The sequence below is a fragment of the Microchirus variegatus genome (genome assembly GCF_963457635.1).
Source record: "Microchirus variegatus genome assembly, chromosome: 11".
Taxonomy (NCBI): Eukaryota; Metazoa; Chordata; class Actinopteri; order Pleuronectiformes; family Soleidae; genus Microchirus; species Microchirus variegatus.
In genome coordinates this window covers 9,418,548-9,445,877 of record NC_139812.1, presented here as the reverse complement: position 1 = coordinate 9,445,877, position 27,330 = coordinate 9,418,548, and the positions used below count along the sequence as shown (strand labels likewise).

Genomic DNA, 27,330 nt, shown 5'->3' with positions numbered 1-27,330 from the left:
TGAACAGGGCTGTTTTGGCAGGGTGATTGAACTGCTGTGGTGCTTCATCCTTATGGTATTTTGACCAAAGCATGTCACAGACATGTTCATTAGGACACCAGGGAACCAGGTTAATGTGGAGAAATAGGGTATAATATGTCCCCTTTAAAAGGTAAGCAAAAAAAGGTAAACTAACCATATACCAGTGATTAACTAATCATCACACTTTCTGTATTCCTTATGCAGAAATTTCACTCATGCTCCCTGTCCAAAAGTGGCCCTTTTTGCACATGCAGAAATAATTAACCATTTAATCATCATAATCAATCTAACATTAGATAAGTATTACTTAACATTAACTAATGATAAGTGAACTTTTTGTGTTATCTTTTAATAATACTTTTCATTTGTTTGTAAATAATGAAATCAGATTCAGCGAAAGTAGCAGGTCAGAAATGTCACTGGTCCTTTAAAGTGAAGTTGACCTCTGACCTGAAGAAAGGAAACCAGGTCTAAAATAAAGAATAGAAAAGAATAGAATTGACGCACATGTTTGTGTTTCCTCTCATTTCAGCCTCTGAAGACACACAAACAAACAGAAAACAGTAAAGCAGCTCTTCCACCCACTGCGTCACATCCACCCACCTATGACCAAGCGTGTTGTGGTTCACTTGTATGATGCGGTGCCAACAACGTCGCGTAAATGGTTGCGCAGTGGAGTTTTCTGTTAAATGCCTCTGCCGTTGAAGTGCCTCCCCCCTCAGCAGCAGCAGCAGCAGCAGCAGCACTGACTGAGCTTTCTCATCCCATAACACTGCCAGCAGAGAGCGAACTTTTTGTACACTTTTAAAACTTTCTATTTAACTTTTTTTTTCCTCATTTGAATTATGTTTTGGTCGCTGCTGTCGTGCGTAATCGTCGCCTTTGCGTCTGCGCCGGCTCACGCACAGAGCTCCAGCCGGTATGTCATCGGGTGTCCTGCGAGGTGTGATAAAGCGCTGTGCCCGCGGTTACCAGCGGACTGTCCGGCTGGTCAAGCCCTCGACGCCTGCCGCTGCTGCTCGGTGTGCGCGTCCGGGGAGGGAGAAGCCTGCGGCGGCACCGGGAAGCTCGGGGACCCCGTGTGCGGAGAGGGGCTGGAGTGCGCCATCCCCGCCGGGGTGGCATACAGTGTCACGGTGAGGAGGAGAAGCAAGAGTGGGGTGTGCGCCTGCAAGACCACCGATCCGGTGTGTGGAAGTGACGGGGTGTCCTACAGGAATATCTGCGAGCTGAAGAGGGTCAGCCGCCGGGCCGAGAAGCTGCAGCAGCCACCTGTTCTCTTCATTCAGCGGGGAGCCTGCGGGAAAGGTAAGCTTCATGCGGGTCGTGTTCATAACAACAGCGTCAACCAAGAAAATCAACATATGGATAGAAATGGTGAAGAATACAGACGCCTTTTTTTTTTTGCACAGCAGCCATTTTTCACAGGTCACTTTCTGATAATCACAGGTGTAAATATTCAAATGAATTGTGATTAATGGCTGAGTTCCATTTAGCTTTCTCAGTTTCTGGGCGCTTGCTGGTTTATTGTGTCACTGACCTGAGGTACATGATCTGAACAGAGCCATCATTAGTGTGATAAGTAACACCTGTGCCAAAATGGCTGCTATGCAAAATGGTCCATTCTTGGGGAGATATTTTTTTTTCAAAGTACCAATATAACCCTAACCCATGAGAATAAACAATATTTTTGATTTGAGCCATATATGTACAGTTTTAATTTGATATGTAGGTCAAATACACCTGATCCTTATCTCATTTTCCACCACACTGACTGTGGTGTGACTGTGTCTCCTCTGCCACACATGTTCAGTTCATCTGCCCTATGTCAATGTCTAGAGAATGTGCTGGGCCAAATGACTCTGGTCTGTATTGGGATAATATAAGAAAACATAATATAAGTGTATATTTTTATTAATCCCACATAGTGGGGATTCAAACTAAAACAAAAGTAATAATAATAATAATAATTTCCCAGTTGCCTACAGATCAATACTGAAAAAGTAATACATATGGAATCTGTTAGAACAGGAACAAAATGTAGGCAAATATTTATTGGAAAAGTATACTGTAGTACAACTACTACATTCAATCACAATATTCCATATGTTTTATATGGGGACCCACTTTTTAAAAACATTACACAACCATTATTGTGAACATAATTCACAAAATAAATCATGACATGACATTTGAAAGGTATTGGGTATTAAGTGTAACACTTCTGTTGAGGAAAGTTATTGTACTATGTACAAAACCATGTACTTTATCATAAAAGCCACTGCATGGTTTGGTGTCGAAAGCTTCTTATTTGTGTTTTTTCTTGTCATTTCACCTCTATTCGTTTACAATGTGCTTTTGCACATGAATTCTTGACTCTTTTCTGGAGTTCACACAGATGTGGCAAATAAAAGCTGCATTCACTGGCACACAATCCCCCCATGTGTCTGGCACAACAAGAGCCATTATTCAACTGCGTTCCTGTGTTTGCTCCTGCATTACAATGAGACTTGATCAGACTCGGAGAATTGTTTGCTTTGCTGAATGAGTTCATTTCTTGCATGAGTTAAGCCTGGGATGATCTCTGGCGTGTATTCACGGTCACATGGATCCAATCTGTGTGATTGTTTTGAACAATATAATCCATGCCAGAGGGGTCTGCTAAACATTAGCCGGACAGTGAAATCATTTCCAAAATCTTTTGTAAGTTTGACCATTCAAAAGTCTGACAATACCTCAGGTTTTCCAGATGTGATTTTAAATTCACTGTGGGGTTCAAGGTCTGCAACTAATTCCGCATTTGCTTGAATAAGCGATATATGATATATATGTTTCTGAAATTTTAGTGGAAGAAATAAAGAACTGGGGAATTTAAAAGTGAGGAATCATGGATCATTGTCTTCTTTAAAGAGTTGGCTCATCGGTCAAACTCATAGTGTTCCTCTTTCTGTAGGAATGAAATATGTTTCAAATACTTTGTCCAAACACTGTTGCAGAAGGTCGCACGTGTTGAACTTTCACTTTACTTTTATCTTATGCACAGTTCATCCTAAACCAGCTCCGTTGTTTTGTTTGCCTCCATCAAACAAGGCCTTCATCTTTTTTTTTTCTTACAATATCGCTTGCTATAGACGACGCCTTAAAGTGAACCCTGGCACGTTAGGGTCCTGTAGTATCCCACTTCACCATTGGGTGGCGGTACAAGTCTGGACGCAAGGAATAGGATGCATTCTAACAAAAGAAGAAGAGAACGATTCTACAGCTTCCTCGGACACGTCTGTTTCGAGCAGATGACTATCCTTGGCAACTACTTCTTCTATTGTCAGATATTTTTTTCTGCTTGATGAGCGGGCCTCCTACAGCTGGGGTGGAAATTCAGTTGCATGCATGCGCTGTCCACACGCACCCAATGCTCCAAAATCTGTGCTGCGCATTGTGCGTTGATGACTCAATTCATGCTGTGTGCAGAAATATTCCAGGGCCTTAATAGATAAGTCTTTCTTCCTCTGGTATTTGCACCTAATTTTCAGTAAAATTCACTTCACTTCTTTGTTTTTCAGTCTTGCTCACACCTGTTTGCAGCCGCCTCGCTTTACTAGCACAACGCTGCTGTAGCCTCCGTCTGTCTTGACTTAAAACAAATCTGTGTGCAGCTTGAGAATGTACGCGGATGCTCTACTGAGAAACACAGAGGGAGTCTGATGGCATTTGACAATCTAACAGACATTTGTTTATGTTTAAAAGTTACACACTGGAGCTTTAATTTGCTTGCATTGCTGCAGGGAACTAACTGCAACTTGACCAACTTCTGAATCCCTAAAAAATGATGGCTAGTATTTCCTGTGCATTCTATTGTGCGTATATGATTTTCCTCACATAAACCCACAGTTTTCATTACCACTTCCCACCATTTAACGGTATTCATTGAAGTTGCTGAGAATGGAATAAAAACTGGAGCAATGCACTAAAAGTAAGTATTTGTACTAAATGGTACATGTGAGCGTTTCAGTGTGGAACCGTACTTTATCAAATCTGTCGCATGAAAAGCATTTCAACCCAATCAGTGGAGCTCTGACATCTTTCTTTCTGCATCTTTCATGAAACTACACAGTTCTTCTATACAGTTCAATAAGTGAGTCGTCCATCCTCATCAGTGCTACAGCATGTATGTGATTTAGATTAGAACCACCAGACTCAGACACATGTGACGCCACAGGTGGTAAAGACATCGTATCTCTCTCCGGTGTTTTCATTGTGTGCATGTTTTTCCTTATGTCCGTCTGAAGTGGGCACCATGTGTGCAGCTGAAACATTTTGAATAAAGAGCTTCAACACCAGCTGCCTCAAAGAACTATAACATACATCAAGGCCGGGAAACTAACCCCCCTAACCTTCCCCAACCTTGTCCTCCATCCCCCTTTTCTCTCTTAGTGTCTCTCATCCTCCGCTGTGTTTCTTGTTGTCACTCACACATAAATCACACTTTACTGTCTCATGAAGGAATGCCTGGCGCTGATTCAACGCCACAGTTCCTCCTCTGTGAAGACCGTTTAAATCAGGCTAAGGATACCAAGGAAAACCCAAAATTAGCAACCCATATTTTTGGGAAAAGGTTTATGTACATCAAAAACTGTGTGGGCGCCGCGGCAGGGCTGACTGTATCACCACATTTGTTTGTCAGTCATGTAAGCAACTTAAACGGTCAAGTTTTTCCCTAGACAGCTAACCATGTCTGAACCCGGAGCAAGACTGCGGTGTGTACTATTGATTTTCTTATGCATTCAGGAAAATACTCATCACTGCAATAAAACGTGTCACATTTAATGTGGTACCTCAGATGTTCCTCTGTCTGAGAAGTCGCTCAGTGATTTCCTCTCTAATAGCATTTAACATCTCTTTTTATTTTTTATTTTGTTGAATTAGCCTCAGTCTGCTGTAACTGATTTTGACAAGGAAAATAAACTCAACCCTCTCTGTGCACCTTTAATGCACCCTGCAACTTGGCCCCAAGTAACGAAAACATATGCAAGTACACTTCGCATGATGTCACTATGTGTCTGGATGTTACCGTAAAGATGGGCGTTATCCAAACGTTTTTTCTGCCAAGGAGAAGTAGGTCATATATTGCCTCTGACCTCAACTTAACCAGGAACAACACTATTTTGGGAGGTATTATCAAGCCATTGTTGATAGAGACAATCAAGGATTGACAAGGAGAAACAAAGTCCTCCAGCTGGAATGGTTTTTACATAAATGGTTCACAGGATGCCACAAATTACCCATTTTTGAAGCCAAACTATATTTACTGGCTGGTGAGAAGAAAAAAAAAAAGCCAAACAAAATGTGTAAAGTCTGTGTGCCCAAGGTTGTGATCATGCAGATTTATTAACCATCTGTTTAGGATTCATTTAAATTAAAAACCCAGACTGTGCTGTGTTGCACAGCTGATGTATGCACTCTGACTCAGGGTGGTGGTGCTTGTGCTGAATATGCACATTCTTCCCAACCTGTCTAAGCCCCTCATAATACAGCATAAAACATCATCTTTGTGCATGTGTCTTACAGTTTCTATGTTGTTCTATCGGACTGTCTCTGCTCCTATTTCTGCACGTCACTCGGTCTGTTTTCCTCATCTGTTTCCCTTCCTGTTCACCAGACAAGTCTCTTGCCTATATTATTTCTGTACTTCTCTTTCTGCTTGACCACCTTTGCTGCAGCCTCTTGCATGGACACTTTTTTTTTAACTGTAATTTCCTCAGATTCTGTCGACTAAATGGAAATGTTTTTTCCCTCACTAATAAGACAAACAAACCTGTCTGCGCCTCCTGTCTTGTCTCGCTCTCTTCATGAAGGTTCAGTCAAAGACTTTTTCTTGAATGACTTAAAACATTGAACTGAGTCTTGCAGTGACACTGAGTTTAAATCATATGAACTTATTTAAAGTTTTATTTTACCTGCTGTCTTCCACCCTCAATATACATCAAAATGTAAGTTATTTTTTCAAACCTTAGAATTGCTGTTAAAACTGTCCCTGTGTGTGTGTGTGTGTGTGTGTGTGTGTGTGCATGTTTGTGTCTGGTTATATCTTGTGCTGCTACTGTTGTTATGAAGTCTCTAATGGAAAAGTTTTCATGACACAACCGGAAGCAGGACTGTGGAAAAGTTTGGATAATGGGTTGTCTCAAAATGAGTCTTTTTTAACATTAGACACAGCAGAATAATCAGTGTCTTCTAAACCATGCAAAAGCCTCATTAGTCCTCGATGAGTTATGATCATACACTTACGCAGTAACATTCCCTAATTATGATCAATTAATAAATACTGAACGTACACTACACATGAATGAAGGCCCACCATTAAAAATAGAAATCATGTAACACAACTCTATGAAAAGGAATCTGTAAGATCCTACAGTAGAGAATCAGTATATGAGCTCACTGTAGTTCCTGAAAAAGCTGCTTCTGTCTGCAGATGACAATAAAACAGCAGGTACTGTGGATGTTAAAACTGAAGAGGAAAAGAAGCTGAGATCTTGAGTGAGGTACTCTAATAGTGAAGGTTGATGTGAAGAGAGGGGAGGGGTAATGCCTATATGAGGTTTTTATTTTCTGAATGTTATTGACCCCATGAATAATCTTTTGGGTATGTTATTATAATTTATTATCAAACTATGTACATTTCGTACACTTATCCCTATACTTAACGTGCCGATCTCTAAAGTGAACTTTTAATACCACCATGGGTGTTAAATCTGTAGGAAAAACCTTTCATAAGCTTTAATCTGGCATTCAACAGAATGACTTCACTGAAGAAGAACTCCTGAATCTCAAGATGAAGTGTTATATTCTCCTCTTATTGAATATAATGCTGTAAATGATTGTTTTGACTCTCTGCTGCCTCACGGCTCAGCTCCTGGTGCTTTGGAATGCACCGTCATATCTTACTGACAGGTTGACATGGTTTGGGGATTATCTGCAAAACAAATCAGAACTAGTATGAAATGAAACCCCCATTGTGTTTGCTAATACTGGAGCCTGTCTCTGCGACGGCGTTGAGCTTTTTTGTCCATATGAAGAGATAATTCTTAGCGGCCGAGTTCTTAAATGATGTATTTATCGTTCAAGTGCTTTCTGTATCTGATGCACTGCTGCTTGTAAAATGCATGATTGCTGACAAACTAATGTCATTCATCATCCTGGTTTAATGTTGTAATACATAAACTATCCCTGTTTGCATGTGTTTGCCTTTTTGTTTTATTAGTTGTGTCCTGTTTTATGGGCTTATGACACTCTTGGCAAGATATCCTGTGTAATTTAACTGCAGTAAGCTGTGTACTTTTAAAATTCTCTGAAAACAATATGAAAAAAAAGAAAAGAAAGATTTACTGTTTACTGTTAAGCAGGACAAATACATGTCGGACATTAATCAGGGCGGTTTACATCTCTTCGTTCTCTCCACACACAGAATGTAAACATCGAGAGAGAAAGAGAGTCATTTTTGGGAATTAAAGGAAACCGCTGCTTTGCAGTTCGACTCAACATAATCCTGCAATTGTAAAGCCTTTGTAAGATCAGTTTGGCAGTGAAATAATCTCCCTGGTTTTCTAATGTTGCTGAGCTGTGAGAAACATTTAAATGTATCATTGCATATGTCTTTCAAACCATCACCACTGGGCTTATAAGGCTTTATAGCAGTAAATTCCAGCATGTGTGTGAAGAGGCAGCAGTCGGTCATAACATGGTGAAGTGGAGGAGGTTGAGGAGCCTGTGTGGACGCTCCAGAAACAACAGCTTTTGGATCCTGGACTGGTTCCCTCCATAACTGACCGCGAATCATGTGTGTGAAGCGAGTATGGGGGAAAAATAACTCCTACTGTCCTACTGTCTAACAAAAATGTCTTTCTAAAGCCTGACCGACACAAGGGGATAATTGTCCAGATCTGGCCCTTCCGACAATCATGGATGCCTTCTGATTTAAGGCTGATTTGAACAGTTCTGCCCCAATTATCCTGTAGTATCCGTACAGTGTCAAGTGATGACTACGTCATCAGTATCAAGTATAACCCAACAATAACTAATGGGAGCGTATTGACCAGGAAACGGATTTTGCATACTTTTGTTTAAAACCATAACTTGTACAAGCCAAGTGGATTCCGTCTTCTCAGCCAAGACTTCATCAACAGTTTATTTGCGTTTCTCAGCACAAGCTATCGCACACACAACACCTTTTAACTGACGACAGTCCGCCTCCATGTCTGTCTATATTCTGAAGTCACGTTAAATCGTGGAATTTCTGTGAGATCCCAAATCCCTGGGATCTCCTCCCTGAAATCGCTTGATTACGCTTGTGTGGTCCTGCGTCTACTCGGTTATAAAGTTCATTGTGTCTGTGGTCTCCCACGTTTTCATCAAATCAAGACATTTGAAATCCTCTAGTGTGGGGCAGGCTTTACAAAACTCATCTCAATTTACGTTTATGTATAGACCATATTTTATCCTTGTATTTGCTTTCTATTTGAGGCAAACTTCTTGCATAGCTGGAAGGACTGGTGGTGGCGAGAGTAAGATGTCCCCACCATCAAAAGGTCCAAAGTTGAATTCATTAAAATATGTGATTAGTTACCAATATTAAAAACAAACAAAAAAAAAAACAGTAACATTCTTTTGCTAGTAAAAAATTGACAAATTAGCATTTAGCTTAAAGGTGCATTGTGTAATAAATCTAAAGCAACTGGCCATAAAATCATCCACACTCAGGAATAATGTTCATATAACAAACTGAACGCACCAACAACAACAGTACAGCCAAAATTTTGGCATTAAAAAAAATATTTTGCAGACTGCAAATCATGTTTATGTTTTGAAATCATGTTTTGGCATGTGGCGCCACCTACCGCCGTCTACCAATCATTGCAGTCAGTAGAGTCTCATCTGCTGAGCAACCACGGGTTGCCAGTTACGTCAGTGAACGAAACCTAAAACACCTCGGTATTTTGAATTTGAATGTAGTAACTGTTTTTGGCCACATTTTTACATATGGCACCTTTAAATGTTCAAGGCAAGGTCAAGGTTCAAGGTCAGGCGACAGCCAGACCGACAGATGAACCGGTGATGATATAACTCCAGAATTTCCCGTCTGTGAGTTGACAAATGTTTACATACTCTATAATTTAGTGGCACTCGTTACTGCATCATGGCACTCATTCTATACTTGAGCTGTACTTGGAGTGGAAAGTCTCTTTTTCTTCCCTTAACCCCTTACTGCAATCAGTGATATCCCAGGGCTTATGTTTGCCTTTAACTCTGCAAACTCTGTCCCTCCTGGAAAATGTAACGACTGAAAATGTTCCTTTATGAGACAAAATAGTCAAAGGTACGTGGCAAAAGTGAGGATTTAGGAATGGAGCGATGAAAATATCTGAGGGAAAAGTCTGAGGAGAGTTGATTCATAGCTTCGGTTAAACTGTCTTCTGGGTAGGACTTAATTACCAGGTAAATCACTGACTTGCCCAACTCTGGAGAGATGGTAGGGTGGGTTTAGTGGACTTGGCAGTCTTCGTGCATACAGTCTCACACAGTATATATGCATGTGTAAGTGGTATTATGACATTTCTGTGCTGATGGTATATGAAGTTTAAAGTGTGCATGTGCAAACAACTGTGGGGTAAGTTGAGGATAAAGTTGAAGGTTAAGTGCTTATTTGTACAACTTACTAACAGTGCTAAGTGTTTGCAAATGAGCGTGAGAGCATGTGTGTCAGACCTGACCGAGACAGTCTCAACCGCAGATGGAGTGCCATCCCCTCTTTTCCTGTACTGTGTTATGATAAAGGGCAGCTTTGTTTGATGGTTGTCTGTTCTCACACAGCGATTACATCATGCACGCTATTTGTTTTTGCTCATCTGACATCCCATGTGTTGTATTTCCAGCTCAGGACAATCCAGAGAGCGCAAGACACAAATACAACTTCATCGCCGATGTGGTGGAGAAAATTGCCCCATCTGTAGTTCACATTGAACTTTACCGCAAGTAAGAGCCATGAATCTGTTTGTATATGGACCGGACTGAGAGACACTAAATTTTACAGCCTACCTGTATACTTAACCAGGCCACTTAATTCAGTAGTACCCCTTTGTCACCACTTCACTTCAGCCTTTTTCAACATCTTTCTTTGCTTCCCAGCGTCTTTCATCTATACCTGTCATCCTTGACACCTTGATTCCACGCCTGCGTCGCCACTCTTCTGTCTCTGTTATGTCTGTTCTGTTAAGTGGTTCTTTTTTCAGTTTTTCCGTCTGTCACTCAGATATGTCTCTTATCTCCCCTTTTCTTCTCTCTAGTGTCTCCTTCTGAAAGCACTTTTCACTGGGTGTCAGTTTGTTTCCCCCCCCTGTTCTTAATCTTCATAGCTCACTTTTGAATACTCCTGTTTGTATATTTACGTGTTACATGGTTTTATTGCTAAACTTACCTCACTGTTACATCATGCATCTGTTTTACTGTCCTCGGTTTCTGTTTTTAGAATACACCCAATAGTAAAGTTCTATCCTTCCTCCTCCTTCCTGCCATAATTGTCTCCTTCACTCCACAGGATGACCTATTCCAAGCGTGAGGTGGCAGTGGCCAGCGGTTCTGGCTTTGTTGTGTCAGAAGATGGCCAGATTGTGACCAATGCCCATGTTGTGGCCAATAAACACAGAGTCAAGGTGGAGCTGAAGAGCGGCGCCACCTATGATGCAAAAATCAAAGACGTGGATGAGAAATCGGACATCGCCCTCATCACGATCGAAGCACCGGTGAGTTCCGGCAAAGACACTTTGTTTCAGTCACATCAACAAAGATGATGAAACTACAAGTTTGAAGGTTTTGGTTGCTGCTGTTTACTGTCAAGTCTTCCTCGAGGGAATATGACATTTCACTTTCTTGCTGAGAGCGAGATAAAATCTGTACCACTCGTGTCTATTTTTAAAATTTGTAACGAGAGCCAAGAGAACGAGTTGTGTTTGTTTCACGTGAGGCCAAAGAAATAAGTTGATTGGAGGATACATTTCCTTCTTTATAAGTTCTCCTCTGTTGGCTTCCAGCTTTGATTTATGGTCCTTAACCTCAAGAATTACACTTACATGTCAACTCACATCTTCCAATACAAGTCAACATAATAGTATGATTCTTATTGAAGAAAACACATTGTGTTAACATCTGTTTGCTGACAACCTTCCAAATTCACCTGATAGACCTCTGAACTGACTCCAGGATGAGAGCAACAGATGTGGACAAATGTTTATTTCAGGATTTAACCTCAGCGTAAAGATTTATTTCATCACTTAGCACTTAAACTGCGATGGTTCTCTCGACAGCTTTCTGTGAGGCAGTGTAGTCAGATGAAAACATTAACATGGTGTTTTAATAATGGTCCCATTTGAGTGCTGGGGAATTCCATTGGAAAACCATTAGCTTGTAGTTTTTGGTGTTAAATTGCTCTGAAAATGAGAATGCAGCTGTCCGACAGTCTGTCAGATGTCGGTTAACAAATATCACACAGTTTTCCCATGAACAGCTTGCATTAGACAGTGACTAATCACCAAAAGGCGTAAACCCATGGTCATTTTGAAGCGCAAATATTTAGTAGAACAAGGGTAACCATCTTCCTGCGCTCAGATGCGCAGGCTGTTTATAAGATGTTTGTTACAATCCTTCCTCTTTGTAACCAAGTCCATGTTTCTTTGTGTGTTTCTGTGTCCATGGGATAAGTGGGAGCCACAATGTTTCATATTAATCAGAGCTAGGAGTCATGAGAAGGAATGCATGGCAGAAAGCCAGGGCTTATTGACTGGAAGTCATAACAGAAAAGCGTCCATTATGGAGCTCGCTCTCATGGCTGGATGACGCAGCTGAATAGATGTCTCTGACAGCAACATAAGGTGTTTTTCAAAGACCTCCATTTTTGAAAGCCGAATGGAGCATTGAGGGTTTTGTCTGGCTGACAATGTGAGGGAACAGTGAGGAAGAGAGCAGTGACAGATGCTTTGTTTTTGTTCATCCTGTAGTAGAAGCCACATTTGGTGATGATGAACTTCATACTGTCCCATGTTTGTTTGCATCACATGTTGTTCCAGATTCAGGGGGTGATTGATACTTTATTTTGCACATATTTGGCATACATTGCCTGCAGAAATATTCTCCAGCCTTTCATTTCGAATGCAGCCTTTGCTCAGCTTGATGCCACGGTTGGTAAACAACAGGCGAGTGTAAATAATCAAACGAGAACCAGCTGTATTCAAGGTGTCATTTAGGTGGGGGGAAAAACATCCAGCATCTTGTCTGTACTCGTCTGTACTCCTCTGTACTCGTCTGAATAGAGTCAAAATCAAAGGTGTCAAACTCACAACCAAGTTTTAATTTGAACTTCAATTGAAACATTGCCACAATATCATTATTGCGATATCACAATGGAATATCATGACATAATAAGCTCATAAAGCTCCTCCACAGATCAGTTTTACTTTAGACGCCTGGTTTAAATCAGTGAGTGACGTTCAGATCATGTCAGTGATGCAGTGATCATTGGTTGCTTTGGAAAGGTGAGAAAAACCTGTTTAGCACTCAGTGCTGCTTCACACTACAGTTTTACCATTCACCCATTCACACCCATTCACTTACACATTCATACAGCCAATCTATGTGGAGCACATTTTCTATCACACATCTTTTATACCCATTTAAACGCTGTCAGCACAGCTATCAGGGAAACTGTGTGTGTACTTGTATTTGTTAGCTCTTTAGGACATTTTACTGGCATAAACTCAGGAGCAGCAGTCCTCATGGAGACCATAACCAGGTCCTAATGAGGCAGAACCTCATTTCTGAGTAACTGGTTATGTTTACAGCTAACCTTTGAATTGTGGTTTGGTAAAGGCAAGTGTTTTAATGGCTATTGTTAAGTTTGTGTGTGTGTGCGTGCGTGTGTGTGTGTGTGCGCGCCGTGTGCTCTTGTCTTTCTATGCTTCTGTGGACCACCCCCTGGCAAAACACCTTTTTTGTGGGGACATTTTTTCTTGTGGGGACATTATGCTCGGTCCCAAAAGTGGTCCCCACAATGTGGTAAAGACATGTATGTGTGTGTGTGTGTGTGTTGTATTTATATCTTTGTGAGGTCCCAAAACATAAAAACCTATCATTGTGGGGACATTTTGTCTGGGCCCCGTAACTTTAAAGGGCTTTTTCAGGGTTAAGACCTGGTTTTAGGGTTAGGGTTAGAATTGGGTTTATGCTCGGGTTAAGGTAAGGGTTAATATTCAGCACTTAGATGTAATAGTTAGGATACAGGGTGAGGGAATACATTATGTCAATGCTGTGTACTCATGAAGAGATAAAAACAAGTTTGTGTGTGTGTGATATTCTAAGATAGTGAGAGTTAATAAAAGGGCAAATTGGAGGATGAGTTATAATGAGAAGGTAGAGTGAAGTTGCCATTTATTATCACATTTAAAAGGTTAAATATAGTCTTTCAGACACATTTTTTGCCACGGGGTATTTAATGTAAATACATAAAAACTTGAAATATCTAGTCTGTTCTTTTAAGTGAGGGTGGATTTTTTCTTTTTCACGACACAGTGTCGTGCAAAGTTAAGCTGAGGTTAATGTGAGGCTTCAGCGAGTCTAAGTTAATGACTAGCCACTTTATCTGTTCAACTCAGACAGAAAACCCCTTCACTGCACATATGGGCAGTGACAATTGAATTAGAAGTGAAGTCTCAGGGCTGCTGTAAGTAAACCTTAGCTGCAACAGCAAGTGATGAGAAAGTCACACAGTGGCTTCATAGATTGAAATGGAATGGAAAAGATAAGAATAAAGAATCCATACGCATTATTTTGTATTGAGTTTATAAATATTGTGATTATTAGTGTCTTGCAGTTCTTCCTTTTACACACACGTGTTTGTGAGAAAGTTTAAAGTTGAGTTTTTCCTAAAAAATAATGATTTATTTCTCTATTCTTTCTCTTGCCATTGTCTTCATGGAATTGAAGTTTATTGGTAGCAAGGCCTTGTCCGTTCCCTGGGCTGTGGTCTACCTCTTGGCTCTGGGGAATACATTAGTCTGTCTCCAGCAGCTGGAACCTCACAGGGGAAGGGAAAGGGGGGAAAGTGCTGCATTCATTTGTTCCTGTGTAGAGAGTACGTACAAGGAGAAGAGAAGAAGCAAGAGGGACAGAGAAAGAGGGAGTGATGTCGTCAAGGCCTGGAAAATGGATCCATATGTCTGTGACTGTGTGAGCTAACGGGCTAATGAGAGCACAGTGTGATGTGGCAAAGGCCTAATATAGATGTAACTTGTTGTGCTTCAGGTTTTTAAAGGTCCTACCATTAACTCCGTTCTCTCAGTGGGAACTTGGACATGGTCACATTCGCTTGGAATGGTTTGGATGTGATTTCTACCTGGAGGGAATCATGCTGACTTTAAAGCTCGCTGACTTGGAAGGTTATTTAACTGATACTTACTTCCACTTACTTGTAAACAACCCTATTGTTTTGGATTGACTTCACATAAACTGTGCAGGGAATGTTCCATATCATTTCCAGATCATCTTATCACACGACTGCATTGCAGTCTGAGGTCTTTGTGCTGCACACGTAGGTGAATGCATTTATATGCTTGTTTCACATTACATCACAGGAATAAGAAAAACAAGGCAATTGTTTATGGTGGCAATGAACATTTGCTAAACCACTAAGCAATGATTATCCCTAATGCACCATGATAGTTGTTTAAGACTCTACAGTGTATGTGTGTGTGCAGTAACTGGTACATGTAAGAGCTTTTTAAATATATAATCCACTATGCATTTGACTTCCCAACAACATGAAAATGTCAGTATGTAGAAACCAATCTCATCTTTATCTTATCTCTAAAATTCCCATGAAATTCAAAGGATTACTCCACTGCTATTGTCAAAAGATCTCGCTCACTGGTAAATCTTTAAAGACCTTCTGCAGCTGTGGGTTCAGCTGATGCTTTCGTCCTATTTTCAACAACACAGGAAGTGCTGAGATAAGTTGCCACAAAACACAGTTCCACCCAGTCTGTTGGATGTCAATGCCAATATATGAGCGATTAACTCAACACTCAGCTGAATAATGTGGCAGGGAAGAACTCTTGTTTCCCGTATGGTCCCTTTAAAAAGAATGGCAACATTTGTTTCTGCACTAACCGTCACCTGGTATCAACTCGCAAACAAAGTCAAGCCTTTCTCCTTGGGAAATTCTCCTGGTGTTGGTTTGGACTCTGCTATTGATGGAAAATGTATGTATGTGTGTGTCTGTGTTTGTGTGCACAGAGGAAATGGAGGAATGCAGCCGTCTGAAGCTGCATCTGTTTATCAGCGACATTTGTTAAATGTTTCCCCAGGAAGTGAGAGATGTTAAGATCGAGTCAGAGTATACGTGTGCATGTGTGGTGAAAGGGATTTAAGATGGCCCACTGCAGGGACAAGGAAGCTTATGCTCCATTGCAAGTAAAGAGAAACTGTCCACTGTCCTTCAAGGACATACACGAGGGAAAATAGTCACATCTTCTCTCCTTCATCCCTTGTTAATGCAACCAAAGTGGTTCCCATACTTAAGGATGCAGTTGATTGGGCAACTAGCCAAAGAAATCACACACACACGGCTGTCCCACTGGGTCTTAATGCACTTTGTCTTGGCCTACTTTCTAGCTGCTTAATTGTTTTCCAAGCCCTCTGGACAGACAGCAGCTTTGCCCAGAACTGTGTCTATAGATTCACATGAGGCCTGATAGATTAGATTCAAATCTACTACTGATATAGACAGATGGTTCAGTACATTCATCGATTATCCATTTATTTTAACGTGGCACTAAATGTGTGTTGCTTTCTGTGATGCCAGCTAGTTGAAAAGTGCTTGTGGTCGAGATTATATCAGATGACCCTGCTTTTTAAAGGTTATTTCACCCAAAGAGCACAGCCACTAAATAATGGATTCATTTCTTCAGGTTGTGGACATCCAATAATCTACAGATTGTGTCCACAGTAAAACTGGGAAAAGGTGTTGTTTTTTCTTTACAAGTTGCGCCTTAAACTCATTTATTGCAAGTGTTACTCAATTAGGGTGTAGGCTTTAGGAAAGTGCAACACAAAAGGGGGGCTATAACCATTTAGCTCTTAGAGTGGGATCCAGGAAGACTCAGAGTAGCTTGAGGAGATTCCACTGTGCTCCTCAGCCTTATAAAGAAGCAGTCTAGACTACAATATAATCACTCTAGACATATAAAATCTATAGGAATTAGTTACCATTATAGGCTTTACTGGTGCCACAATTACCTCTGTATGAAGAGAATGAATCTTTTTCTGTCTATTTTCCATTATAAAGGACTGGACCATATTTAAGTCCACAGTAGATGCTGGAACGGTTAACGTTTACGATAAAAGAGCGAACTTGTTCGCATTTTTTCGGCAGTTTTCCTGAAGCACATGAACACATAAGACCTCATCTCCTCTCATCATTGTGATTTGAGCAGTTCAAAGTTTTGTGGTGTCTGGCCAGAAGTGAGACGCCCTCAAGTCCTCCAAGTTCTCGTGCGGAACTACACATACACATGGAACACACAGACATATGTTTGCTCTTATACAGACTAAAAAACCTCTCCAACAACATATGGAAACCATAGTGGTTTCCGCACTGGTGTCAGTGAGGATATGGCGTAGCCAGTGTGATTGGAACATGTTGACGTTACCTCCTGTGCAAGGAGTTGCAGAGTGTTGTGTGACTGTGGGTTTTCAGTAAAAATTACACTTACAACATTCACTTACAAATGTGACTTTTTTTTCTGGCCCACCAGACATGTGAAAACAAGCATTTATGCAAACATAAATGACTCTCTGCTCCTCTGATCCTTTGGCTTGATGTTATATGTGAGCATGCTGAAACGGGCCCTTTTTTTATCTTCATTAGAGCAAAACAGAGGCAAAACAGGCATAGGTTCAAACGGGAAGAGTAAAACTCTATATTTTAGGGTTAAGCGTAAAAATTGCAAGGTAGAACTTGTGTTTGAAGTCACCATTAAAGCTTAAAGCTATAGTATGTAAGTTCAGTTGTTGTTACTGACTGAGGGAGAAGTGTTTATCTTGTCGAGCTGCTGAACAACCATTTCCTTTGAGCAGTAGAATCACTTCTGAAAACTTTTCATTGGCGCTTCTTTCTATTTTCAATCATACTCCAACAACCTGTTTGCAACCATCTCTCTTTAATAGCAAGATGCTGCTGTTGCCTCTGCCTGTTTTAATTTAAACGGAGTCCCTTCCTGTGTGCAGCACTGGAATGGCACCAGGCAACACAAACTCTATACACTGCTATCCTGAAAAAACACACACCGATATGTTTAACCAGTATTGGGTGAACTCATTTGACAGCAGTTTGACTGTTAACAGATATTTGTTGATACTGAAAGGTGATGCACTACAGTTTTAAGTGACTCATGTGCGAAGGAAAGGAGAGAGTAATGCAACATTACAGTTGCCAAGTACCATAAAACACCAAAGGAGAAGAAATACGTATAGTTCACGTACCCAGCCAAAGCAGCCTGTGTGTGTGTGTGAATTTAAAAGTGGCCTGGTTGTATATCTAAGCAATGCCAGGTGTGTGGGTTTTAATTTAAAGTTTGCGAGGGTTCATGCCCAGGCAACCTCCTCCTTCTTTAGTGTGTGTGTTTGTAAGAGCACACGTGTCCAAAACACTATTAGGCCACGATCCATCCCAGCTTAAGTGAAGTTTAAGTTTGCACCTGGTCTTCTGGCCATAAAACGGTAATTAGCGTAATAGCTTTTAAATTAACCTCCAGTCGACTGAGGCTGGCTGTAACATTAAACAATAACAGATCTCTAGAGCAGCTTTGCAGCTTGTCTGCCAGTTTCTTTGTCTTCTTCTCTGTTGCCTGTGGCTTTCTGATAACCTAACTTTGGTGAAATCTGTGTCAGCGTGAGATATCAAAACTGCAATTTTTTTTCCCAGCACATGCTCCCTGTAACTACTTCTTTGGTCAGGGCAAACAGAGCTGTTGTGCCTGATGCCCTGCACTCTCTCTTTGTCTAAACTCTTGGGGGAACTTGGGAAACATGGTGTGCTTTGAGAAATGAGAGAAAATTCTATGGCATCATGCTGAAGTTCAGGAAAAACAATGTGAGGTAATGAAGTGGTCTCCTGCCTAAGAAAACATCAACGCTTTCATTTTCAGAAACGAGATGCTATCCTTGTCGACCACATCTGATTTTTTTTTTTGCAGCGTACAGAGTGTATTTTTCCAAGATACCCCCAAATTGGTCCTCTCTTGGGTCTCAAACCATAAAAAAGGTCATAATCTCTGCACCACTGGCTGAATCCATAAGTGTAATATCAAACAGAACTACATTCGGCTCTGTTGCCTTACATTCTCAGACACTTTGCCAGTGGTTTGTGGTGTTTGTTGTTCCCCTTCCTTCACCTTGTCTCTTGCCTTTGTGTGTGTGTGGCTAAAGTACCAGTCCATCATGGCCTTCATTTGAAATAGCAGGGTGAGTCACTCTGGTGGTCAGAAGAGTCCAGTCTTACACAGCGTGGAGATTTTCCACAAGTCATTCCAGATTGCTGAATGGACGTGTTAAGTAATGGATGTGCAGGCTGAGGTTTCTTTTTTTTAACAAAATTGTGCAGTCTGCATGTTCACTGTTTTATTCTGTCTTCTCACACATAGGAGCTGATTGGTTATCAGCAAAGTGATGCTTTATTTGCACCTTTTGTACGTGACTGCATTGTGAAAATGTGTGTTTTTGTGTATGTGGTTAAAGACAACGATGACTCTGCATCGTTTTAGAAAATGTTATTCCCAGACTTGACATTTTGGAGTTCTGGGCTTTTCAACTGGTAGCAACAGTCACCATGACAACACTGGTATCACTGACTGTTATGATAATCATAGTGACCAGCAGTGACCGAGTCATGGATGTGTTGGCTGTGGCTCATATCCACCTAACATCCTCGTCCCTCAGCTCTCTGTGTGTGTGTGTGTGTCCATCTGGTTATAAGCTCATGTGTGAAGCGAAGGGCAGCAGCAGGGGTTGATTATACTCACTGCTTCTCCTCTGTCAGGTGCCTGTTTGTGTGTTTGCACATTGCCAAATGCTTGTTTCCTGGCTTGTGCACACACTTCTGTGGTCTCTGTGTGCTTTCGTCTGCCCTGTTTGCATTTTATAATTGTTGGAGATCAGGGCCTCTGTTAGTTATTTATGTGTTTGCATGTGTTTATCTGTGTGTGTGTAGGTGTGAGTGCTCATGCAAGGTAAGGTGGTACGTATCACTATCTTTGTCATCTTCTAAAAATAACTTTACTTCAGGGGTCAAGACCGTTTGCTGTGTCGTAACGTGTCGACAACTGAATCAAAAGTGTGTTTATGTTTTCTCAGTCATTCTCTGAATCAGGTGTTTGTCGTACAGCAAGTCTATTTTGTTCCTCATTTGCAGACGTCGATAAAAAGAGAAAAATGCATACATGTTTAGACAGGGAGGTGTCAAGTTTTATGACTCAGAATAATATGACTCGCGATTTGCCATGTGGGAGCGTGCCCGACTGGGTTTGCATATTTCCCCAGATCCTTTTGTTGGTGTTTGCCAGCTTGTGTTGCTGTCTACGTTTACCTTGCAGCCCTCTCTGCCACCTATTTATAACCCTGCATAAACAAAATGGATACACAGGAGGAGCAGAGATCCATTTTTTTTCTTTCGTTAAGATAGTTCTCGCCTGCTGTCAGGGCATAAGGTCTGTGCACAGACTCAACGTGCTGTGGTGGCGCGTGGGCTTTGGCTGTGGGCTGCCCGGGCCGTGATGATTTCATTCAGAGAGAAGGAAACTGTCACTGCAGACGGATAAATATATCCTTTCTGCGTCTGTCTGCAGAGGCACATTCTTAGTAGCCCTATTTCCACTGCTCAGTGTGGAAGGACTAAGTAGAGCTTAAGGTTGTCATTATTTCCTGTATATCTGTCAGTTCTGCAGCATCTGACTTTATTGGCACACACACTTGCCACGAGGAGACATTTGTCAGCAACACTTGCAGATTTGTTTGCAACAAATAAGCTTCTGGTTTTAAATATTGAGTTGAGTTTCTTCTCCTTGTGGTGGGAAAGCAGCATTGACTAAGTTATTAGATCATTTTGAAGCGTAACGCTTTTTGTTGACATTGTATTCCTACTGTTCCTTATGTGTCACACGTAAAGCTCTGTGGAGTAATAGCAGTCAAAGCAACAGAGTGTCTGAATTTCTCTTGGAGCTGTACTAGTTACAGTCACCAAAACACATGAATAATGTACGACTTTCATATAAAACATCAAACTACAGGCTCTCTAAATAGTCTGTGTAATCAACTACTTACTAACAATTATGTGACAACCTCCCAAAAGATTTTGTGGAAACAATTTCCACTCCAAGAAATGAATTATACATCAAAACACTGGGACATTATTTTTTTTTCAATCCCAGTGTTACTAGAATCTTTGCTTGACACACTTATTTTAAATTCAACTGCTTATAGAAACTCCAGTTACCTGCCATATTAAAGTCAGCCCTGAAGCTAGTCAGAAAACAGAGATGGCAGTTTTAAAACTTCAACTTCAATCCTAAACAATGAAGTGCAGGCACGTGTTATACGTCACGTGTTTTAGAAGCTGGTGTGCTGAAGTGCAAGTGACTCTTTTGGTGGTGACACCATGAACAAGACTGCAGCATACACACTTCTCCAGAAACGTTCTAGTTTATAAATTGTTTGTTTTTGTTGTTTTCTACCCACTGAACAAAGATGTATTCTCCAAGACCTTATGACATATTTGTATTTCTGTGGCCTTCAGATATTTGAACACTGTCCTCCTGTGTATCTGTGTTGCAGACCAAGCTGCCTGTGCTGCCTCTTGGCCGTTCCTCCAGCCTGAGACCGGGGGAGTTTGTCGTTGCCATCGGCAGCCCATTTTCCCTCCAGAATACAGTCACCACGGGGATTGTCAGCACCACGCAGCGAGGGGGGAGAGAGCTCGGCCTTCGAAACTCCGACATGGACTACATTCAGACTGATGCAATCATCAATGTACGTGTGTGAAAATCCATCATTATTGAGCAAATACTGTGTTTTTCTTGCCAACATGAATAATAAATGATGAACTGTATCTTTTTGACAGTACGGTAACTCTGGAGGGCCTCTGGTAAATTTGGTAAGACCTTTTTCTTATTATTATTATTATTTCAATGGCAGACACAACACATATTTTCATTGTGATTTACAGGTTTAATTGAGGTTTGCTATTTTAGGATGGCGAGGTGATTGGGATCAACACGCTGAAAGTGACGGCTGGCATCTCCTTTGCCATACCTTCAGACAAAATTTCAGAGTTCCTGGCAGAGTCCTATGACAGACAGTCCAGAGGTAGGAGCTGTCTCTGACATCATTATCACTCACTCACTCACTCATCTGCTGCTCGATCCTCCACATGAGGCTTGTGAGGGGCGCTGGTGCTAATCCCAGCTGACATAGAGCGAAAGGTGCGGTACACCCTGGACGAGTCAGCAGTCCATCACAGGGCCACATAGAGACAAACAACTCACACTCATGCCTACCTAAAATTTAGAGTGTCCAATTTGCCCAATCTGCATATTTTTAGTTTGTGGGAAAAACCGGAGAACCTGGAGAAAACATACACACACGGCGAGATCATGCAAACTTCATGCAGAAAGACCATTGTTGCATCTTCTTGCTGCAAAGGCAAGCGTGCTAACCACTATAACAAGTCATTATCTTTTTATTAAGTTCTTTTCATAGTCACCAGGATAAATAGTTGGGCAAAGATCTCCTGCACATACAAGAAAGGAGCACATCATTCAGCACAGCAGCTCTTTGTTTTTCTTGGGTTTGACTTGAGTTAGCTTTCCTCTTGCCCGGCATTGCCTGACAGGATTATGACACTGCAAATAAACTACAAAGAGAAATATACCAGTAGGCTGTTTGCTTTTTACCCTTTGCCTTATTTTTTTTTTTTTATTATTTTCATTCTATTTTCTGTGTGGCTGTGAACATAGCCTCTCGATTTGATTTGTTTGATGAAATAACTTTAAAAAAAAGACAGGACAAATTTATTGTGGAACACATAGAGAACCGCGTGAGCAGCCTTACACAAGTGCACACTGCTGTGAAAAGACAAGATTAGTGATTCAATCTGTTCTCCACAGTCTAGTCCAAAGTCTTATTTCTTTTACTCAAATACAGATAATAACACCCAGGGATTTCATTTATGTATTTTCTCTCAGGTCAGAAAACAACTTCATAAAACTAAGAACACAGACTGGTGCAGGCAAAGGGATAAATGATTGTTATATTGTTGTCTATCTCCAGGAAGAGCAGCTGCTAAGAAGAAATATATCGGTGTGAGGATGATGACTCTCACCCCAACGTATGTGAAGCTACAAAACATTTAGTGAGCTATTATTTATTAGAAAGTTATTATTTCTTTATGCAACTCCTACTTTTCTACCTCTAGACTGGCAAAGGAGCTGAAGACTCGTCATCGTGACTTCCCTGACGTCACCTCTGGAGCTTACGTTATGGAGGTCATTGCAAAGACACCGGCTGCAATGTGAGGATTTTTCTTTTTACATTTTGCTGGAACACAATGGTTTTCAGAGAAGCTGTTTCTGTTTCACATCCACTGTTTTTTTTTTCTTTGATGCATTTCTCAGTTCAGAAACATCATTGTGACCACTTTTACAAACGTTCTCAAAATAGAAACATCATTTCCACAACTCCCTGGGATAAGAGATCTTGTATCTCAATGGGACCTTCCCAGCTAAATAAAGGATGAATAAAACTTCCCCACACACATTAGTATTTCTCACTGTATTTGGAAAGACCTCCCTTGCATTCTCACATAGTTCACTACCAAAGTAAATGAGATAAGAAAATGTTAATGAGAAATAATCTCATTGTATTTCTTGTCAAACAGAATGACTGGTCTCAAAATAAGTGTTTTTAATTGAACTGAAACTTTCTTCTTCTGTATGAAAGAACAATCACACATTGGTGTTAACAACAATGTCATAGTTTAAAACCAGTCAACATTGATAATTATTGTAAAAACGATTTATATGTTTATAATTATGACATGTCAGATAATTAAAGAGTTTTGCCCCAAGTGGAAATTTAAGAAACCAGTGAATTGTGGTAAATTCTTTATGGATAGAAAACAAAGAAACAAACCAGAGGCAAAACATTTAATAGCAGATTTGTGTTTTGCCTCAAAGTGTGTTTGCACAGTGCATAAACATTTTATCAATATGTATTAGCAAATGTGTTATATGGTGATTGAAGAAAGTCATATTGTTATTGAGTTACTGCCCACACTATACGTCACGTGTTAATCAGTCTTTGTGTCTGAACGTTTTCCCTTTAAATTTAGATTATTTGCAGTCTAAAATGGGTCAAAGTGACTGACTTGTGAACAAGGTTTTGATTTTTCTCGAGGCTTTAATGTGATGAGAACTGTTTTTGTGATCTGCATTATGAGTTGCACATGCGTGTTAACACACACAGGCATATATTTCTTTTCTTCCATTGTTTACTTTCCCTGCTCCAACTGTAGCGTGTGCATAGGCGCACACCGGTCTCATGAACAACTAAATAGTCCGTAAATTCATAGTGGACTCTGGCGTGCCTGAAGTGCTTGGCCTTCTTAAATATCCCCCTCCTCCCACAATTGCAGCCCCCTCCGCTCAACCACCACCACAACTCCAGCAGAGTCAGGCTCAGGAGTTGCTGAGATCAGCTGTTTCTCTCTAACCTCATGCAGGGAGGTTACTGGCTCTGCTGTGGTTTTCCTGCGCCTGCTCACCCAGCCCACGCCACAGTGGTCCCCCCCCCCCCGGTCCCCCTCCAGACTTCATCAGAGTTTACTCATTGCTTAAAATCACCCAGCTTTTTGCATAATAACATTTTTGTGGTTCCTTTTTATAATGCATGTTTTTTTTTTGTAGCCTGCCTTTTCCATGCGTTTGATCCCACTCTGTTTTGTGCCTGTTTATGGCCTCTGGAAATCTTGACCCTGCTCTATAGAGAACCATTCATTTGCGTTGAGGTGTCAGAGCAGCTGACTATGTTACAAGTGAAGGTTTGGTGGTCTGTGTTTACCCGTAGTAGTGATTAAAGCTGTAGTGTGTAACTTTTCAAATGAAAAAAAAAAGCTGCCGTTTTATGTCACTGAATACAGCGGCAGGGTTTGTGATACATACTCGCCAATCGCGATCGCAGACTTTCAGCAGTGCTGTCGCTAAATACACCACTCCTGTGTTAAAAAATGAGATTTTAGACATTTTCTCGCTAAATGTTGGAAATTAACCCCTCATTTTCAGAATACTTTTTAACTGATCTACAGTTTGGTATTGTTAGGTTTGATTCCTGTGCCTCTTCCAGTGACGGCACTCTGACCAATCAGTGGCCAGCAGTCTGACGATGTCATGCATAGTATCGGCTCGCCTGGGCAGGTACTAAAAAAAATACCAGGTACAATTGCTAATAGAAAGCTACGCCGTGTGTCGCAAGTCGCGCTAGTGGAAACACCACATAATACTGATTCTCAGGTCTGCATTGCTCTAAAGCTAGGTTTATGGTCGATGTAGTGTGCCGGGCACGCAACAAAAATGATGTCATATCCTGTGTCGGCCTTTTTTTGTAACTTTGTCGGCTGCGGCTCGTGCCATCCCTTTATCTTGAATGGAAGACTGGCCGAGCAGGTCCGCTTGTACACGCATTATATGAATCTTCTGTCCGAGCGCACCGAGACAGTCAAATGCCCTAAATTCATGGAAGGAGATTGCTACCACATTACAAAAAGACAATGGTTTTTACCGTAGGATGTGAAAAAAAAAGAGGGATCGCTTTGTGAAAGGCAAAAGAGGAGCCCATAGAAAGAGTGGTGACCCAGGGGGAAAAGCCCTCCCTGTGATTCTGGTGGAGTTGGGATGTTTGTCCCAATACGTGAGACACCGAGAGACGGACCGTAATTTTGAGAATGTAAGCGATATGCGGAAAGTTGTTGTTTACTACTGTTGCTAGGCAGCAGACATTTTATCCAGCAGTACAAGCTGAATATTTTGCTTGTACGCCCCCTGCCGTTGCAGCGAATACTGCTACGAACAACGCGCTGAGCATTAATGCCTCCATACAGGCTTGTAGGTCGTGCGCCGTCTCGCGCCATAGCGTCACGCGTGAGCATAAACAGGCTTAAGACAGCAAGGGAAGCTCATCTTCCTCTAAAATGTTGTCAGATATGTACTAGGGATGCACCAAAATGAAAATTGTTGGCTGAAACCAACCACTGAAAGAAATTATTATGCCAATTCTGTACCATTGTTTTTTTAATCCAATGTTGTTGTTATGGCTGTGTGTGTACTTACCTCACTAAAGTCAAGGCATTGCAATTGTATAGATCAGAGGCGGAACCAGTTTTGATTGACAGCGTTGCAGAAATATCCACGACAGCAGAGCCTTTTCTGCCTCAGTTGTGTGTTATTAGCTCGGCAATATAGACCATTTTCATTTGTACATATACACTGGAAATAAAAATGTTCCCTAGTTTGCAGAATTTATGTTTGAATAACTGTGCCTGATATGAGCTTCCCCTGTTTCAAAGCCACCACTGCTCAGCAGAGATGTGTTTTATTTTGTTTGGTGACAGAGTGATGTTACCCTGATAATGTGAGATGGCATCAAACTTAGGGTTAAGGAATTATCCCCTGTTTTGAAAGTCATAATGAAATTGAAATTGAATGGTTGGAATGTAAGCAGTCGTCTTTTCAGAAAGCTCTGCGGGTTCACCTGTGCTGTGGGGTAAATTTGGTCGGGTAGTGACACTAGCAGTGTTTTGGCAGCAGAAGTTACACACTTGAGCTTTACTTGGCGGTGTTATGAGTCACCTTTTGATATCACTGCTGGTTACGGCGTTGGTCTGTGTGTGATTTTAGGTTTACTGGTTTGTTTTGTGTTTTTCTGTAAAGTTGTGTGTTTGGGCAACATGTTTTCATTTACTCAATGCTTTATATCTTTCCATCATTAACATTCTGAACAGCAGCTGTTTATGTTGACATGGGCTGTGCTTACAGATGTTACAAAAAAGGAAAACGTTAATTATGTTTGAACACTAGAAACGCATTCTGTGTGCTTTGTAATCCATAACGTCTGTAGGCAATAAAATCCACTGTTTTAATTCTTCCTGTTTACATTTTAAGAGGAAATCATTGCGACACTAATGAAAGAGAGAAAGAGAATTGTCATTAAACTGGCTCATGAAAAAAGAAAGGAAAGGCCATGAGTAGAAAGAAAGAAAGACATTTATGAGATACTGTAGAAATGCTGTGTAGAGTGCAGGAAATTAAGGTAGAAGATGATGAGGGTTGAAGTGCAACAGCTAGAACGCACATAGTCAGCATCCTCTAGATGTCATCGTCATTTACCATGTCCATACACCTCCTTTTTGTAATTTGTGCCACATTATCATGTCACTCTACTACAATCAGGCCTTTTTCTTGTCTGCACAATATGTCCATGTTTTTCTGAGATCAGTCACCTCTTGCTGTTCTCTCCTCCAGCGCTGGACTGAAAGAGCACGATGTCATCATCTCCATCAACGGTCAGAGGATCTCATCAGCGACCGATGTCAGCGCCGCCGTCAAGAAGGACGGCAGCTTAAAAGTAGTCGTGCGCCGCGGAAACGAGGACGCTATCCTCACTGTTGTCCCGATGGAGATTGAACCTTGACCCTCCAGCAGTTCACATCACAGGAGCTGGAGCTAGGTTTTACTTATCACCAGTGGACCTTATAATGGAGACGGGCGTCACTGACACACCCTCTCCCTGTGGCTAAACGCCAGTGGCGCCACACATCCAGGAAAATTCTGGTTTTGCCTTGAAAGGAACGACTGCACAGTTGCTCTTAAAGCAGTGCTGTACTTTTCTGTCCATGTGTTTTCACTCTTTGTCTGAAATGCTTTCATCAATGCTACTACTGTTTGACCACAAACATAAGACTTCGGTTATTGGCATATTGTTTTATCTGCTTCTTCTTGTTTTGTTTCTTGTTTTTTTTTTTTTAACATGGACTTTCAGTCAGGCCTTTTCTTAGTGAGGCCTTTTAAAGAGACTCGCTGGGAAAGTCTAAATTGTATAATTGTTGTTTTCTAAACTCTTTTTAAAGTACTGTAGAATGTTGATATATTGTTGATTTTATTGCTG

At 41.1% G+C, this 27,330-nt stretch overlaps 1 protein-coding gene across 1 annotated transcript; it reads left to right on the top strand.

Annotated features, from left to right (window-relative positions):
- Window positions 1–758: 758 nt before the first annotated feature.
- LOC310933695 (serine protease HTRA1A-like) lies at window positions 759–27,330 on the top strand. Its single transcript, XM_083897241.1, has 9 exons — window positions 759–1,329; window positions 9,951–10,050; window positions 10,613–10,817; window positions 20,950–21,144; window positions 21,236–21,268; window positions 21,366–21,480; window positions 22,444–22,501; window positions 22,589–22,684; window positions 26,688–27,330. The coding sequence occupies exons 1-9, from the start codon at window positions 867–869 to the stop codon at window positions 26,854–26,856; spliced, it is 1,434 nt and encodes a 477-aa protein (XP_083753367.1). The 5' UTR covers window positions 759–866; the 3' UTR covers window positions 26,857–27,330.